At 39.4% G+C, this 17,573-nt stretch overlaps 1 protein-coding gene across 1 annotated transcript; it reads left to right on the top strand.

Annotated features, from left to right (window-relative positions):
- The first annotated feature begins 126 nt into the window (after positions 1-126).
- Positions 127-16,439, top strand: mthfd1b (methylenetetrahydrofolate dehydrogenase (NADP+ dependent) 1b). Its single transcript, XM_066683824.1, has 27 exons — positions 127-307; positions 3,718-3,802; positions 4,524-4,583; positions 4,703-4,756; positions 5,054-5,190; positions 5,629-5,729; positions 6,034-6,170; positions 7,059-7,170; positions 7,518-7,645; positions 8,458-8,555; positions 9,028-9,201; positions 9,784-9,920; positions 10,033-10,079; positions 10,170-10,277; positions 10,387-10,461; positions 10,881-10,983; positions 11,106-11,182; positions 11,534-11,674; positions 12,009-12,077; positions 12,315-12,426; positions 12,595-12,734; positions 13,155-13,196; positions 13,385-13,485; positions 14,436-14,613; positions 14,703-14,810; positions 14,996-15,148; positions 15,539-16,439. Exons 1-27 carry the CDS (start codon positions 270-272, stop codon positions 15,626-15,628), a joined length of 2,805 nt encoding a protein of 934 aa, XP_066539921.1. The 5' UTR covers positions 127-269; the 3' UTR covers positions 15,629-16,439.
- Positions 16,440-17,573: the final 1,134 nt, after the last annotated feature.

Below are 17,573 nucleotides of genomic sequence, written 5' to 3'. Positions count from 1 at the left end.
TCTCAAAATATTCTTGTCCTGCTTTGACGTCTAGTTTTGTCAAGAGACTTCTGATTGGTGCAAAACGTTACGCCTTCATTTTTAACGTTGGGATCCAGCGGTATTCACGACGCTTTTGGGGCGAATGTTGACTAGCTGAGTCCAGAGGTTTAGTAAATTAGAGTAGTGTAGTATCATAGTGGGTTGGGAAGGTGTGAAGTCCGAAAGTGTAAAAGTTTTGAGGCAGAAACCCCGAGTTCAGTCTGCGGTTACAGAGCTCAGGAGCCGAGATGTCTGCTCAAATTATCAGCGGGAAAGAAGTCTCAGCGTAAGTCTGGCATATACTTTAATTTCTTATTTCCAATTTTTTATTCGAACTTTCCGTTCCACCTTAAACGGTGCAGTGGTTTTAATGTACGGCTTCAGGCACATGAATGTCTGCTGCACAGTTTAAGGTGGAACGGAAAATTTGAAGAAGAAGGCAACCCCAGCTGCATATACAAAGGTCTTTATTATAAACTGCGAGGAATTAAAAGCTGTGTAGGATGTGCTTTAAATGCCTGGAATTAAATATTTAGTTAAATATTTCTCCACATTGAAATCCAAAGAAAATTCAAGCCACGTGCAGCACTCGTGCATTTCATCATTGAGATTTATTGTATGAACGTGATAAAACATAAACCCGGACCGCTTCACTTCTGTGTATGAAGTTATTTGTAGTTACATTCATATTCACGCTTTCTGCCTAGTTTGTGCGTACATGCAATATGTCTTTTAGGTGTTCTCGGACCTTTCATGAGCCCCTTGTTGCTTAAAACTTGCGATAGTTCGAGTTAATCCCTCCTGATTTTACAGGCAGTTTCTGGATATTGAACAAGGCTCCCTATTCCCTACATAGTGCACTACGTAGGCCTTTTACACCAAAACCGTGCGCTAAAATCCTAGAAAGAAAATAGTTGACTTGGTTTGCTTTCTCTTAAAACACGTATATTTTGAAATTGTATGTACTGTTTTGATGTGGAAGCCTTTATTTCATGACATATATAGTGTACTACACAGGGACCAGCTAGACATTTGAGATTCGGCCTGAGACAGAGAGAGGCTTTGGCTTTTAACACCATCTGGTGGCAAAAGACCAAATTAAGCTGCTAATAAATCTTAGTCCTTTATATTTTAATAACTTGCCAGTTGCCATACAATTTATATACCAGCAAATGTACACCATTTAGCCATAATTGTAAAAGTATCACCTTGTTTCTACACTCAATGTTCATTTTATAAGCTCCACTGACAATACAGGAGTGCTTTGTAGTTCTACAATAGCAGAATATAGTCCAGCATTTGCTCTGTGTACTTTGTAAGCCCCCTTTCACCCTGTTCTTCAATGGCTAGGACCCCCACATCACCACCACAGAGCAAAGCAGGTGTTAATTGGTGATGTGCTGGTAGGAGTGGATCAGACACAGCAGGGCTACTGGAGTTTTTAAACACGGTGCCCACTCACTCTCCATTCTGTTAGACATATGTACCTTGTTGGTCCTCGTGTTACTGCACAGTTTGTGTTGATTGACTTCAAGTTCTTCATCAGAGGTCACCGGACGCTGTTGGCGGTGTTTTTATCTGTTTGTGAACTATTCTGAGCCCAGCACTGACAGCGAGGTGTTTAAAACTCCAGCACCACTGCTGTGTCTGATCCACTTTGGAATATTGTATTATGGTCTAAATTAATTATTTCAGTAGAATGATAGAATAGATGTGGCAACATGTAGCTGAAGGCCCAAATGTGCTTCCTAACATTTTTCAACACACAGTCTAACAAGCTGGAAATGATACAAGAAAATCTTTAGCATGGCACTTCTGGAGTTCACAAAATTCTCTTTAAAATATTGTAGGGTATGGGATAAATTGAGACTGAATAATGACATAAATGTGTCTAACGAGAGTCCTTGGATTTGAGGATTTGATTTTGCTGATTAGTCAGTGGTCACAAGACTGAGCAACTCCTGCTTCTGCTGCATGACTGATTTGGCTTGGCTTTTGTGGTCTCTGAAAATTAACTATAGGATGGCCCTGCTTAAAAGAGATTGAACCTGTAAAACATGTTATTGATTGTAGAATGATTACATGCAGTGTGTATTGTGATCTCTTGATAGTAAGTTGACCTTTGTGCATGTCAGGTTATCATTGTGAGATAAAGTCGGGACAGTGAACCTGTTGTTGTTTCATTGGCTTCATCGTGACCCTGATTAGACACTGAGAGTATAGCCCTCCCTCCCCCTGGCTGGAGTTAAGCAGTGTTAGTTAATAGATTTCTCCAATCATTGAAACAGTGACCCAGTTTAGACTCAATGGGCTCAGTAATGTGGTTATGTAATGTCAGGCCTTTCTTTTAAGAGACAGAATGTGCATACCTGATTCCCTCCACGAAAATGCCCATGGTAAGTGCCTGAGATAAAGAATTTAAAATGATTAATCACATCAGTCTATGTGGTTAAACGAGATTAATCACAGTGGTTTTATTTGCTCATATTTGATTATAACATGTAGATATTTCTGTTTAAAATAAGTGCATTTACAGAACAACTCCACGACATGGAACACTTCCTTTATAGAGCAATGCAGACTGACCTTGTAGCAACAGAGTTCCTTTAGATTTCTTTTAGATTTCCTTCAAACCTTTATTCTTTGGAGTAACTTACCACGCCTCCAGGTGTTTTAAATAGGAAATATATAGGAGGATGGCCTTGCCTCACCCCTGTCATAACTTAGTGTCACTTTATTCAAGGGTAGACATCTTTCAGCTGTCATAAAACATCCTGGGACTTAGCTTTCTTTGTCCAGTCTGTTGGCAGCAGTACGAAAAGAAGTGATAATTGGCTTCTCATGTCTCAGAAGAGGATGCACTTACTGTTACCCTCCCAGCTTGATGATGTTAAGTGAAGATTTAGCTAAAGGGTGGAATTGGTGTTAAAAATTCAGGCAAAAAATGAGTGACGTCAAAGTGTAATATATAAAGAGAGGACAATTTTGCTTGGGCTTACAGTGCATTCACACTAGTAGACGACAAGTCGCTTACGTCGCCCCAAGAGATTCAGAGAGCAGAAGCTGGTCGAACTTCAGACCCTGTGTCTGCGATTGGTTCAAATAATTTCTTGCAGCCAATCATTTAGAATGTTGCTTCACCGAGCCATAACTCATTTGCATAAAGTTGAGAAAATTTGTCGCTTGTCACTCTGTTGCTTGTCGCTGAATCACGGCTACAAATTGTGTTCTTCCGTAGGAAATGACTGGACGCTTCTCGCTTTGGTTCAGATTCGAGTCAGAAAGTGTGTGAAAGAATCTGCAATAGAAAAGAAGGGACCTTGTTTTATAACAAAAACATAAGTGATTGTTCAGTGTGAGGACACATCTGAGGAATAAAGTTAATGGATGATTTGAAGGTGAAATTGTTCATATTGTGTTTAATGCTTGAAATTAGTGCAAATTGAGCCTTTTGATTTGTTTAGAGACTGTCTACCCTTTTAGTCATAGAACACTTTTGGACCTTTATGGGTCTTTATCTTGATGCTTTCTGAGTTGCTTGGCAAAATTTCTGTTGCTCTATTTGTGTCAGGCAATTCTACAATGGTGTAAGGGCACTGTCTGTACATGGCCCTGGATTTATGGTGCCTAGATGATTATGATGTGATGGTGTGACCTTGGTTTAATTGCTGCTTGTTTTCTTTTTTTTTAATCCAGCCAGGTGAGGGAGAGGCTGAAGAAGGATGTGGAGGCTATGAAGAGCCAGGACCCGAACTTCAGACCCGGCCTGGTGGTGTTACAGGTCAGTGTGAGCAACTACACCTGACTAAATTAAGGATTGTGATCTCAGAAGATATTTTTATAAGACGAATAACTGGTTTAAAATGATTTGGTATGTGCATGGCAGGCACTTCAGATTTGTCCCGCCTCTTCCTCTGAGTCTCTCCACTCAGAGCTGAACCTGCCTTTATGTGAGAAGGCAATGAGAAGGTTAAACTGAGCATAACAAACACAACAAGCACAGAGAAATAAGTGTACTGTAAATGTAGCAAAAATGAGTACGGAGAAGAAAGACAACAAAGAGAAAATAGCTAAAAAAAAAACAAAAAAAAAACAGCTTTTCTGCTCCTCACTACTGGGTGCCTTGCATTTGGAATGAACAGAGGCCCATTCTAATTTAAAGGAACAGGTGTCTTAATAAAAAGTCTTTGACATGCTTTGTTTAAAATACTGCTGCAGCATCCTGTTCCAAACCTTAATGAGAACCAAACTGTCCGATTGTGCTAAAAAAATTAAAGCATTACAGTAATGCATAATATTATACTTGAGTCCTTGAGCTGAGATTTATGGAAGTGGTGATGAATTGGGACGAGTTGTGATTGTGGCTAGTTTAGAGATTGTGAATTCAATTCAGACTTGAATGTAGTGTTGGGAAGTGTGATCATTTGTAATCATTTTTTGTCACTGATTACAGCCATTTCCTGTCACTGATTACAGCTGTATTTTTTTTATTTTTATTGTAGGTGGGAGACAGAGACGACTCCAACCTGTACATCAGCATGAAGCTGAAGGCTGCTGCTGAGGTTAAGAGCTGTCTAGACTACGTTGATTAATGTTTATTAATGAAGAGTGTTTTTAAAATCCTTTGCTGTTCCTTAATTCCCAGATAACACGTTTGGTGTATTCTTTATGTTGAATTTAGATTGGTATAAATGCCACGCACATGAGGCTTCCCAAGACTGCTACTGAAGATGAGGTGAGTAAAATATCCCTTAAGTAATATTCCACAGTTACTTTTTTCATCTTAGTTCATCTTTCTGGTGATGTTAAGCATAACTAATTACACTAACATACTGAGTGCTAAGCAATGAAGTGCTAACTGCAGATAATTCTTAAAAATCCCTGCCTTTTTTGAGCTGATACTTATTTGATTCACAGTTAAATTTATATATGTCGTAATATGTGTCAAGACACCGTCTAGTTACTAAGAAGCCTATAGCTCCATATAAAATGAATAGTAATATTAAGCTCTGTCTCTGATACACACATTCAGATCCTGCAAAGCATCAGAGACGTTAACGAGAACTCCAGTGTTCACGGGCTCATTGTGCAGCTCCCTCTGGACTCTATTCACCGCATTGACACAGAGAAGGTCACCAACGCTGTGGCTCCAGAGAAGGACGTGGATGGGTAAGCAGCTTTTAGCTTTGTGCGTTATGATGTCATCATGGTCAGCATGGCTTCTGTTTAAGACCATAGTAATATTAGTAATGCTGCTGTTATAATAGTACCTTGCAATTCTGAAGTGGTTCATTTATAAGTACAATGTTACTATGTTACAGGCACTCTATACGACTGCAGTCCAATACATATTTTGGTCTGTTTGTGCATTAGAGAAAAGTCTGGTGTTCGTACTCAACCCTGGCTCTGTAATTGAGGAAACAAACAATGTGACTTGGTCCGAGAAACACAGAATCACACAATCATTTAAAATTTCAATTCAAAAAAGAAATGTTCCATGTAACGGTTAGAAAATGCCAAAAGATGTGTAAAGGCAATGCAAGGTGGTTTATACTATTAAATATGAAATAACATTGTAATAAATACAATATATTTCTGATCTTCTAGTCTAACAAGCATTAATGCGGGGAAACTGGCCCGTGGTGACCTTGGAGACTGTTTCATTCCCTGCACTCCCAATGGCTGTATGGAGCTCATTAAACAGACAGGTAGGCTCCAGCTACTCTGAGTGTAGCTGTGGTTTTAATATCATTCAGTACTTGTCTTGGTTTGTGATTGGAGAATGCCATCAGGGACGTTCTTGCACAAGCCCTGGTTTATTTATTTATTTATTTATTTATTTAACTTCAAAGGAAATGAATTTTGACACAACATTTTTTGTTTCATAGCAGAACTTTCTGGCTCCCAGATCAAATGAAATAAATGTTGCTCCTTCTTGGGGCTAAATACAGAGGCATGGATTTCAGTTGTGTCAAATTTGTGCACAAGTAATGTTTTGTATGCATTTCACAGGTGTCTCTGTGGCAGGAAAAAGGGCAGTTGTGATTGGCCGCAGTAAGATTGTGGGTGCACCTATGTATGACCTCCTGCTCTGGAATCATGCTACTGTGACCACCTGTCACTCAAAGACTGCTGACCTGCCTGCTGAGGTAAACACAGAAGCAGATGGAGAGCAACAAATATGAAAAGCTGCCTTGTTACCTTCCTCCAGAAGATACCTGGTGCACTTTCTGCTGTGCTGAGTAATGACAGAGGCTCTGTTCTCCATATTACATGTCAGTGAAGCGTTACAATTAGTTGAAGCTGTTATATTAAAATAAAAATACGACCTCCTGTTCCTTTTTAAAATCTCCGTTGTGTTGCTCACGTCCTAAATGCTGCTGTGGCATTATTATGAGGGAGTAAGACACGGAATTGTGTCTGATTTTAATATTCGTATATAATCTCGCCTGCTGTTTACTCATTTATCCATCCTGGCAACTTCGAGGCGTATTTCTCATTTCGAAGAGCGCCCTTTAAAACTAATTGGGATATAAGTAATTTCATGTCAAAATGGTACCTGTAAAGCGCTGATATATGAAACTGGCTGGGCAGCAAGGCATCGAGGTTGCTACCTACAGGTTCAGATGCAAAGTTTGTTTTTGTTAAGGTTTCATTTAAATACAGGTAAAAATTGCTTTCTAGATCACATCTTTCTGTTTTATTTTCATGGATTCTCCTGTCCCAGCTTTCTGTAATTGGGTTATGTTACAAAATGAACTGCCCACAGGTTTTGGGCTTTTGTCTTTTTCCTGGACCTGTTGCTAACTTTACCCCATAAGCTCTTAAAGTTAATTCACAGCCCCACCTTCCGGTAGCATACTTTCATAACTTCCACACTAGTTTAATAGCAGTTGCTGAACAATTCAAAGACAGTACTTTTAAATATTTAGTGTTTAAGTGGTTTCTTAATGAGAATGTAAATCTACAGATACAAATGTGTACATTAAAGATATTAACATGTAAGGATCTTTAACTGAACGTAAAGTGCTTCACAGGTAGGAGGAGCCGACATTTTGGTGACTGGGATTGGAAAGCCTGAAATGGTAAAAGGAGACTGGATAAAGAAGGGAGCGATAGTCATTGACTGTGGCATTAACCATATTCCAGGTAAGTGTTGAGGGGCAAAGCATGTTTCTGAGCTTATGTGAAACTTACTAGGACTGTAGAGTGGCCCAAATCCATACACAAGAAAAATAATTGTTACAAATGTTAAAATGGTGACTCAAATAAAAGTAAATGTGCTTTCCCAAAAATAAAGTTGAATAAAAATATTTAACATAATAGCTTAAAGACACCTTCATATGTTTAGTTTGGTCATAATTGTTATATTCTAGATAGGGATTTTAATTGATGGAGAATATTGGAATATTGGGGTTGTTTAATTTCTAATAATTAGCTGCTGTGTTTGCGCACTGTCTTTTCCTGACCTCCTCTGTGTTTGAATCTCCTCACAGACAGCACTAAGCAGAGCGGGAAGCGGGTGGTAGGAGATGTTGAATTTGCTTCTGCTAAAGAAAAGGCTGCATTCATCACGCCAGTGCCTGGAGGCGTGGGCCCCATGACTGTAGCCATGCTAATGCAGGTATACACCATGTTGGCATATGGTACTACCCTCTTCTTCTCACTCACAATTCAGAATTTTAAATTAGAAGAAGATACCAGATATGCATTAGTGTCAGAAATGTGGTACGGGAGACTAAAATGGCAGTCTCTGTAAAGCTTTTATTACATATGTCATTTAAGAGCGTAAAAGATGCTGGAATTTAAAAATGTGTCCCCAGTCTCCTGTATTAATGGCGCCAGAATGTCCACGTGGGTTTATTCCAGGTGCTCTGGTTTCCTCCCATTGGCCAAAAACACACATTGGTAGGTGGATTGGCGACTCAAAAGTGTCCGTAGGTGCGAGTGTGTGTTGCCCTGTGAAGCAGTGGCGCCCTCTCCCGGGTATGTGATTCCTGCCTTGCGCCCAGTGATTCTGGGTAGGCTCTGGACCCACCACGACCCTGAACTGAATAAGCGGTTACAGACAATGAATGGATGAATAATGTGGGGCTGTTAGGGCTGTTTCCTACATAGCCAGTATGCTGGCTAACGTTTAGTACTGTACTGCCTGAAGGTTTTGGTGGTTGATGCCTTTAGTTAAATTTGGTTAGTCAGTTATAATGAACTGTGTTCAAGCACAAGTGCATTCATCTCATTGGTTTTGAATATACAAGGGCAGATTTAATATGAATTTAGGATGACATAAGAAATGAAGACAAAGATGTGAGATGCAATGATATTTCCAGGTTTGTTTTAAGATTTTTGTTGTTTACTGACCATCTTGCATTGTGTTCAAGGATGAAGGTTTTTTTTTTTTTTTTTGTCTTTTTCTTTTCTTTCTGTTTTCCTCAGAATACAGTCCTTAGTGCCAAGCGCTTCCTCCAGGCACACAAACCAGGCAAATGGAACATCTCCTATACCAAGCTCAGCTTGCAGAGGCCGGTTCCCAGGTTCAGTGCTTTCTCTGTTTAAGGTGTATAATTTTCCTTAGAAAAAGAGATGGATCATTTCTGGCAGAGCTTTACAGTAACAGTAGAGATCCACCATGAAAATTCTGTGAACAAATTTCAGTGATCTAAAAAAAAAAAAAAAAAAAAAGAATTAATTTGAATACTTAAAATTCAAATAAGGACTCCACAGATGTGTCTTGAGCACTGATATCCGCACTGGAAGATGATGGGTGTAATCACAGCCTTAGCCTTTCAAGCCAATACAATAGAGCATGATAAGTATTATGAAATTTCTACGAAAAGTACCATTTTGTACAGTTTTCAGTTGAATAGTTTCAATTCCAGGACATTATGTATTCTGAGTGCATCTTTGAGTCATAGTTCAAACCTCATGTTGTCACCATTGAGGGTTTTGCCTTTAACAACCTTCTTTGTCACACTAATTTGGCATGTGTTGGGTTTTTTTTTTTAGTGATATTGTTATCTCCCGCTCCTGCGTGCCCAAGCCAATAGACCGCATGGCCAGGGAGATTGGACTTCTCTCAGATGAAGTGGAGCTCTATGGCAAGACCAAAGCCAAAGTACAACTGCAAACTATTGATCGACTGCAGGCTCAGTCTGATGGCAAATATGTGGTTGTTACTGGGTAAGAAATGTTACAGTCTATTTAAAGGTGCTTTATTTGAAATAGTAGACATTAATATAGCAGCAAACAAATTTATTATGTAAAGATATAGTGGTGTAAAGGCCTCCTGAGCAGAGCATAAAGTCACACAACCTCTGTGCGTGCTGTTCTCTGCTCTTTGTTTTCGTAGCCGGGCTGGCCATGCATGGATGTTAGTCCAGACCTTAGAAACATTAGCCCACCTCACGTTTTGTTTTGCCATCCCCAAGAGACAAGACAGTGACATATGTTCTGGTAAAAGCAACCATCCAAATAGTCATCCACCCAAAAATAAAAAAACATGTTCTATAACTAAAAAGGCCTCTGATTTACTCTGAGCACTGTTCTGAGACCCGGAATGTGAGGGGGGAGGCAGGGCTGAAGGGAAGGTCATAGTAAATGTGAGAAAATTAGTTTTTGCCTGAAATGCCGGTGCTCTTGTGTGACATATATTTGCAGAATGTTCAATATGTCATCTTTAATAAGAAGCGTCAAAAGAATTTGCATAATGTGCATATGAGATTATAAATATATGAATCATATTTTAATTTTTACCTTTTGTAGAATCACTCCCACACCTCTGGGAGAGGGAAAAAGCACCACTACGGTTGGACTAGTGCAGGCACTAGGTGCTCACCTCAACCGAAACGTGTTTGCTTGTGTACGCCAACCTTCCCAAGGCCCAACCTTTGGCATCAAGGGTAGGTCTTTTACGTGAGCCATCTTGCAGGATTTAGCGGCTTTAAAATTCCTTAATGTAACTTGGGAATTCTCCTGTATAACTCATGTCCCTTTCTGATGACTTATCCATAGGTGGTGCTGCTGGAGGTGGTTATTCTCAAGTAATTCCAATGGAAGAGGTAGTGTTTCTTTTCAAAGACATATTTTACCAAGTTTCATAACATTTGTTGGTTTAATATCTTAATATCTTGTTTTTCTTATGATTTTAGTTTAATCTTCACCTCACTGGTGATATCCATGCCATCACAGCTGCCAACAACCTGGTGGCTGCCGCTATTGATGCACGTATGTTCCATGAAGCCACTCAGTCCGATAAAGTAAGGACTGATATTCCTTGGAACAATCTGAATTACCTGTGAAAACATCATGGCACTGTTGTTATTGTTGCATTTCTATTAATTTATGCTCTCTTCATGATTGATTCAGGCACTTTACAACCGCCTTGTACCACTAAGTGGAGGCCAGAGGAAGTTTTCTCCCGTACAAATCAACAGATTAAAGGTAAGAACAACCAATGTTTGCTGTGTCTGAAACACAAAGTAGTAACCTTGATGGCTTATTGCACGTTCAGACTCATGATTCAGTGCCTTAGATGGCAGTATTTTAACGTGAAGGTATCAGGAATAGAATTGTGTTTGAGACACCATCATATGCACAAATACATCTTGACTCCTTTTATTCCTGTAGCAAAGGATTCGTATTTTATGTTCCTTTTCCCTTTATATCTGTTTTCCTAAAGTAGCACTGGCTGTTTGCCAGTGAATATGTTCTTAATGACTTGCCTGGTATAAAAAAAAATAATAATCCCATTTTCACTTATAAACACCTGTTTACAATATCCACCATTTATATTTTATGATTTATACATCTATTCTTATGCTTGTTTATCATGGTTTTTATCCTTTTGTGTCGTATACAAGAAACTTGGCATAGATAAGACAGACCCCTCCACACTGGGAGATGAGGAAATCACTCGATTTGCACGGCTGGACATTGACCCTGAATCCATCACCTGGCAAAGAGGTACCACACTTTGTGAAGCTTTAGAACCGATGCTAAAACATACAGATATTTCAGCCCTCTAGAAGATCCTATGCCAGAACTCCATTCTTAACTTTTTGCTCTTTGTTTTCCCCACTGCACAGTTTTAGACACCAATGACCGTTTCCTGCGAAAAATCACTGTAGGCCAGTCTCCCACAGAGAAGGGCTACACCAGATCGGTGAGTACTGTGAATGCACTTACTCCAGGAACTAATTTAATAATCCTTGCAGCTTGCCATTAATAAGCAGGCCTCCTTTCTAACGATGAATCAAAAATTGGGAACTTGTGCAACTAATTTCATCTGGGTGTTTTGTGGGGCACGGCATGCAGATACAGGCACAAGAACATAGAGTTACACTTTCACAGTTACAAGAGCAAGATATATCTCTTTACGTATATGTGGTTTATACATGACGTCTACATTAGCAGCCTCAATAGGTATGAGGTAGTAAACTAGTGAAAATGATTAAAAAGAGGTAGGAGTGACTGCATTCAGTTTAAAGTACAAAGTATGCATGTGTTCTTTCAGGCTCAGTTCGATATCACCGTGGCCAGTGAGATCATGGCTGTTTTGGCTCTCACCAGCAGCCTGGAGGACATGAGGCAGAGACTGGCTAAAATGGTTGTGGCCACAAGCCGCAGTGGAGACCCCATCACTACTGAAGACCTGGTCAGTAGGGCAGCATGGATGTAGTTTATATCTATTGTTGTTGAAAACCTTTCTGTGTAATGCACTAGTCTCTGCATGGAAAAACAAACACGAGTGTAATATATTGCAGACCTCAAATTCAAAATGAGAGAATATTTGCACATAAAAAAAAACAGTGTATCCGTTTGAACATTAAATATCTTGTCTTTGTTGTGTATTCAATTCAATTCAATTCAATACTGTTTTTATTTATGTTTTACACAGTGTCCCAACTTCATTGGAATTGGGGTTGTATTTTTATAAATGACTGTACAGTTTTGGGTTTACAGTTAATTCACTCTTCATCTGTTTCCAGGGTGTGTCTGGAGCTCTGACGGTGCTAATGAAAGATGCCATCAAACCAAACCTCATGCAGACGTTAGAGGTATGAAAATCTGCCTCTTTTTAGTGTTTGTATAGATACACAGATCAACCATAATATTATGAACACCACCTTGTTTCTGTACTCACTGTCCATTCTCTCACGTTTTCTGACCATACACGTTGTATACACTGTAGTCCATCTACACACATTGTTTGCCCCCTTTCACCATATTCTTCAATGGTCAGGACCCCCAGGGAGTCTGACTTCTGCTTCTTCTGTGTATGCTCACCTCTTTAGGGAAACCCTGTGTTTGTCCATGCTGGACCTTTTGCCAACATTGCTCATGGAAACTCCTCCATCTTGGCTGATAAAATTGCTCTGAAGCTGGTGGGCCCTGAGGGATTTGTAGGTAAGTAGTAAAGCTAAATCTTACTGATTCCACTTGCTCTGTAAAAACACAATTGCCAGCTTTAATATAAAGAATACTGCAATATTCTTGTAAATAGATGAATTTGCTGGCTGAAATTGCTTGAAACATTAGCTGTTCTTGTGTTCTTTGTCTTTTTCCTCCTAATAGTGACGGAGGCAGGTTTTGGTGCAGACATTGGAATGGAGAAATTTTTCAACATTAAGTGTCGTTATTCTGGATTGAGGCCTCATGTGGTGGTACTAGTGGCCACAGTCAGAGCACTGAAGATGCATGGAGGAGGACCAACAGTGAGTGAACGTATTTGCATTTACTGAAAATTAGGATTCTACTTTAATACTTTCAGAGATGCTTTGCCACAGGGGCTAGTCTGCCTGCACCAAAAGTGGGAAAGGAAACTCCAATCAGGAGTAAACTGGGCAGCCTTGCCCTTAAGCAAGGGGGTGCCTTGCAATGTGCAGAACCAGAATGCTCAATCCAAGAGGTTGTATATGAACCAAATTTGCTCAGTTGGTAGAACATCGGTCCAGCAAAGCAGGTTTGTACAATCTAGAGTCTTCCTCCAGGTTGATTTTGGGTTCCACATGGTGGGACATACCTCCTCACTTAGAGGCAAGGTCGCTCTGTTCTTTTGGGCTGGGGTTTTCCCTGGAATTTTACTTTAAAATTTCAGTGTATTTTGGATCTGAATCTCGTTTCTCTTTTTCTAGGTCACGGCTGGAATGCCTCTACCAAAGGAATACACAGAAGAGGTAATTAGGTGCCTGTATGCGAACAGATTTTACACATTTTTACACATTACACATTTTTACAGTTACTGGAGGCAATATCCAGTTGAGTTCTAACTTGGTAAGTAACTTACAAACTGTAAGTCAACAGTTTCATGTTCATATTGTTTTTAAACCATTCTCCAAAAATTCTAAATATGTGAACTTTTCAGAATCTGGAACTTTTGGAGAAAGGCTGCAGCAACTTGAGGAAGCAGGTGGAAAATGCCAAACACTTTGGGGTGCCTGTTGTTGTAGCAGTCAATGCTTTCAAGTAAGAAGCCACAGAGAATTATAATTTCTTCTCCTTTCATCACAAGTCTTAGATGTGTTGTAAACTACTTGACACTGTAATTTCTCAGAATCGCGGTACTCATCACACTAGACAACGTTTATCACTGGCAGCATGTTGTTTTTTGGTGTGACATTAAGTCACTACAGAATAGACCACAGATCAAGTGCTCACATTTCGTAGTCTTTCACCTCACGATAGTTAGGACAGAACATGACTCTGTTGGTACCTACATTACTCAGATCTATTTGACTCGATTGGTAACGTGGTGGTTTCCCACTAAAAATACCCCCTCCCTCTGAAATTTAGCCAGGGACTTTGCAAAACACCATCACTAACAGGAACCTTGGGCTTTGGCAACTACAACAATTGCGATGGTAAGGTAAAGTATTGTTTACTCATCTGGTGTTCCGGGTAGTTGTTGTTTTTTGGGACTGAACAGAACTCCGCACCTCGGTTCACACAAATCAGTGTAGTTTTTTTCCTTGTTGCACCGTCTGGCTCTCGCTGGAGTCTCACACTGGCCACCAATCCAATTCAAAAGACCACGGCATAGTTTTACATGCTGCCAGATAAAAACAAATGTGATCGCTACTGTAGCTTGGTAAAGTCTCTCTGGCCAATAAACATATCATGTTTAGTCCCTACTCCACTTGCTTGGAACCAGGAGCGAGTTGGGACTAAAATGTACCCTGTTCCAGACTCCAGATTTGCCTAATAGAAAAAAAGCACGTCCGCTGTAGTCAAAGTTTATAGGGTTTCTTGTTGTTGTTTTAGGATTTCAAAACTCTCTCTGATTAACACTGGTCCCACTACTTCATTTTATTCAGTCTTATTAAATCTTATAAAATAAATAATACAAAGTATATTAAACTATAGATTAGAGAATCAGTGTATGTTCAGACTGCATTTTCTATGTGTGTTTATCAAAGGACAGACACTGAAGCTGAGATGCAGCTGATCTGTAAGCTGGCTAAAGAAGCTGGAGCCTTTGATGCGGTGCCTTGCACTCACTGGGCAGATGGTGGCGCTGGAGCTGTGGAGCTGGGGAAAGCCGTGCAGAAAGCAGCAGATGCTCCCAGCAACTTCAGCTTCCTCTATGACACTGAGGTATAAGGCACAACTTGCTTTTTCATATTGTTTAACACCACAGTGTACGTCTTTTGTTGGTACTGACTATAAAATGTTTATTTCTTTAGCTGCCGGTTGCAGATAAGATTAGAATCATTGCGCAGAAGATTTATGGGGCTGATGATATCGAGCTTCTTCCAGAGGCTCAGCATAAAGTGGAACTGTACACCAAACAGGTAATGCCATTTATGTTATTAAGTAGACATTAAAGGGATGCTTGTTTAATTACTTTGAGGTAAAGTACTCTGAGTGCGTGAACCCTTAACATTTAAATGACTCAGTTATTAAATATTTAATGTCAGTGAAATATGTATAATATGCATCTCTCCATGTCTCTTGCCTTTTTCTTCTCCCACTTTAGGGTTTTGGCAATTTGCCAATTTGCATGGCCAAAACCCACCTGTCTCTTTCTCATGATCCTGAAAAGAAAGGCGTGCCCACTGGGTTTGTTCTGCCTATACGTGACATCCGAGCCAGTGTTGGCGCTGGATTCCTCTACCCACTGGTTGGCACGGTGAGCAAAGACACTTCAGAAAGAACTGTTTCTCTCCTCATTGGCCCCTTTACGAAGACATTTTTTTTTATTATATATTGTAGTGAGATAATGCCAGTTGAGATGAAGCTGGAAATATAATGCTTCCCTACATGAAATACCCTAATGAAATAAAATGCCTAGTGCATGTTTATTAATTTTTTTTTATTTTACATGCTTCATATGTGTGCCCTCTACAGCTGAAGCCAAACATTTGTCTGTGGACTCAGATGAAACTGTTTGCCTAATGTTTATTAATGCATGTATATAAAGTGGAAATTGCACATAGATAACACCCTGAAATCAGTTTACTATTGATTATGAATGCAAATGCATGATTACACTTTTCACTTTGCTATTTTCCCAATGCAGATGCCGACCATACCGGGCCTCCCAACACGTCCCTGTTTCTATGACATAGATCTGGACCCAGTGACTGGAGAAGTCATCGGACTGTTTTAGAGGAGAGACATGTTGAGCTATAGAATGCACATCCTTTACTAGATAATCTTTAACAATATAATTAGGGGAATCTTCCAGCATTTATGACAACCTCAAGATTTACTCATAGTTTCCACATCATCTTAGTAGCCTTAAGATCTTTCTGCTGTGGTTAATGTTGCAGTTGTATCAACTTTTAAGAATCGTAGGGAAGTTAAATAGATTTGAAGAAATTGTTTTCACATTTTATAGTTTCCATTTTTGAAAATCTGTTTTTTAAAACTGTAATACAACTGATACTCCAAATAACACCACTGGCTCCTTGAAGTTGCTCAAGAGCCTGAGTAAAGCATGACTATGTTCATTATGTTCATAAAACAGAGGAGGGATTAAGAAAGATCTGTTTTTATTACCTGCTGTTATTGTGTGCGCACACTTCCTGGAAAATGTGGGATTACAGCCTTTGGCATTACATACCCCCACAACAAGCACCTTGCAATTCCTCTGGTAACTGGAAAAAGAATGCAGATATCTTTTAGAAGTGAAATATAATTGCAATGATAAACTGAGGTGTGTCATGGAGAGTGCATTGTACACTCAGTCATAACTGGCTTTTGTGCAAAGAATACTGTGAATACACTGGTCTATTTTTACAGTTCTTGTAAACAGCTTCATCCTGTCAGGTGTCTTAAACCAAAGAAGAACTTAGTTGGGATGTTTTTGCATGTGTAAATGTTCTAGTATTTCCTTCACATCCAGTATTTCTCAGTATATGTATTTACGCTAATATGTTCATATTTTGTGCATCAATGCTATTTCAATTAAACATCATGGTATCCTTTGTAAAGCACTTGATTTCTGTATTATTATTATTATTATTATTAAATTATGCAAAGCCTATAAATAACAGAAAAACCTAGAAGAAACCTGATATCTGCAGAGGCCTTCCAGGACTTGAGCATGACACCCCTGATCTACACCAGTGTTTATTTGTAGAACCCAGGCTCTTTGTAAGGGAATGCAGTATTGAGTTTTATTCTGCAGAGTGATTATGAATTATGGAATGCCACCAGAGGGCAGGGTGTTGTCAGTGTGAAATGGCAGCACAGGCTGCATCTGTTTACAGTGTGCCAAAAAGCCAACTGTTTCCTAGAGGAGTATGATGTCACCCACCGCTGGATTGTGGAGCAGTGGATGTGATGGCTTTTGTTATTGAGAACTAATCAGCTGCAGTACCTGACCTCACTAATTTTCATGGCTGAAGATAAAGTCCTTATAGTAATGTTATAATATATAGCGTAAAGCCTCCATAGCAGAATAGAAGAAGTTACAGCAGCAAATTGGGGACAAACACCCTGTGAAAACGCTTGGTTTTAGCATCAACTTTCCACCATTTTGTATCTAGCTTCCCTGCTCCTGAAGTAAGCTAAGTACAAACAAGGTCAAAGTGTGTGCTGCTATCTACATTAAGATCAAAATGCTGCTATTTTGAAAATGCTCTATTCAAGACTAAACACGTAATGGGATTTTTTAGTCTGTTGTTTGTAATAGCATGTTTGAAAAAATAGCTTGTTTCCAGTCTGTTCTTGCTGCAGTTGGCACAGAAAATGGAAGTCGTCATAATTTGGTGGATTTTTGGTGAGTAGAGTTGAGTAAAGCTTTTTAAAAGCCATCATTTTTTAATACAATATGCAGTGTGCTCCAGGTATTCTACAAAGCCACATTTTCTCAGCCTGAATATTTAAGCCAACAGTTGAAGCTCAGATAAAAATGTCATTTCACTCTTATTTTTGGAAAAGGCTTAACTTTGGGCTTGAAGACCCCCTCCAGTGAAAGTCAACATGTCTGTGTGAGGTTACTGATACACTGAAAGAAGACATTAGTGAAACAACCAGTCAATAATATGGCTGAGCATTTTTGTCTTTAAAAACACTCAGATAGCCATGGTTTCTTACATCACAAAACT

The sequence above is a fragment of the Hoplias malabaricus genome, chromosome 1 (genome assembly GCF_029633855.1).
Source record: "Hoplias malabaricus isolate fHopMal1 chromosome 1, fHopMal1.hap1, whole genome shotgun sequence".
In the NCBI taxonomy this organism is placed as follows: Eukaryota; Metazoa; Chordata; class Actinopteri; order Characiformes; family Erythrinidae; genus Hoplias; species Hoplias malabaricus.
The sequence above is the reverse complement of the archived record's forward strand: the minus strand, read 5'-3'. Positions and strand labels throughout refer to the sequence as shown.

What these genes read in the sequence shown, in the direction of transcription:
- mthfd1b (XM_066683824.1), top strand. Translation starts at nt 270, where the DNA reads ATGTCTGCTCAAATTATCAGCGGGAAAGAAGTCTCAGC. An exon ending in AAGTAATTCCAATGGAAGAG is followed by an intron (nt 10,080 to 10,169) that starts GTAGTGTTTCTT and finishes TTATGATTTTAG; the next exon opens with TTTAATCTTCACCTCACTGG. An exon ending in ACCTCATGCAGACGTTAGAG is followed by an intron (nt 12,078 to 12,314) that starts GTATGAAAATCT and finishes TCACCTCTTTAG; the next exon opens with GGAAACCCTGTGTTTGTCCA.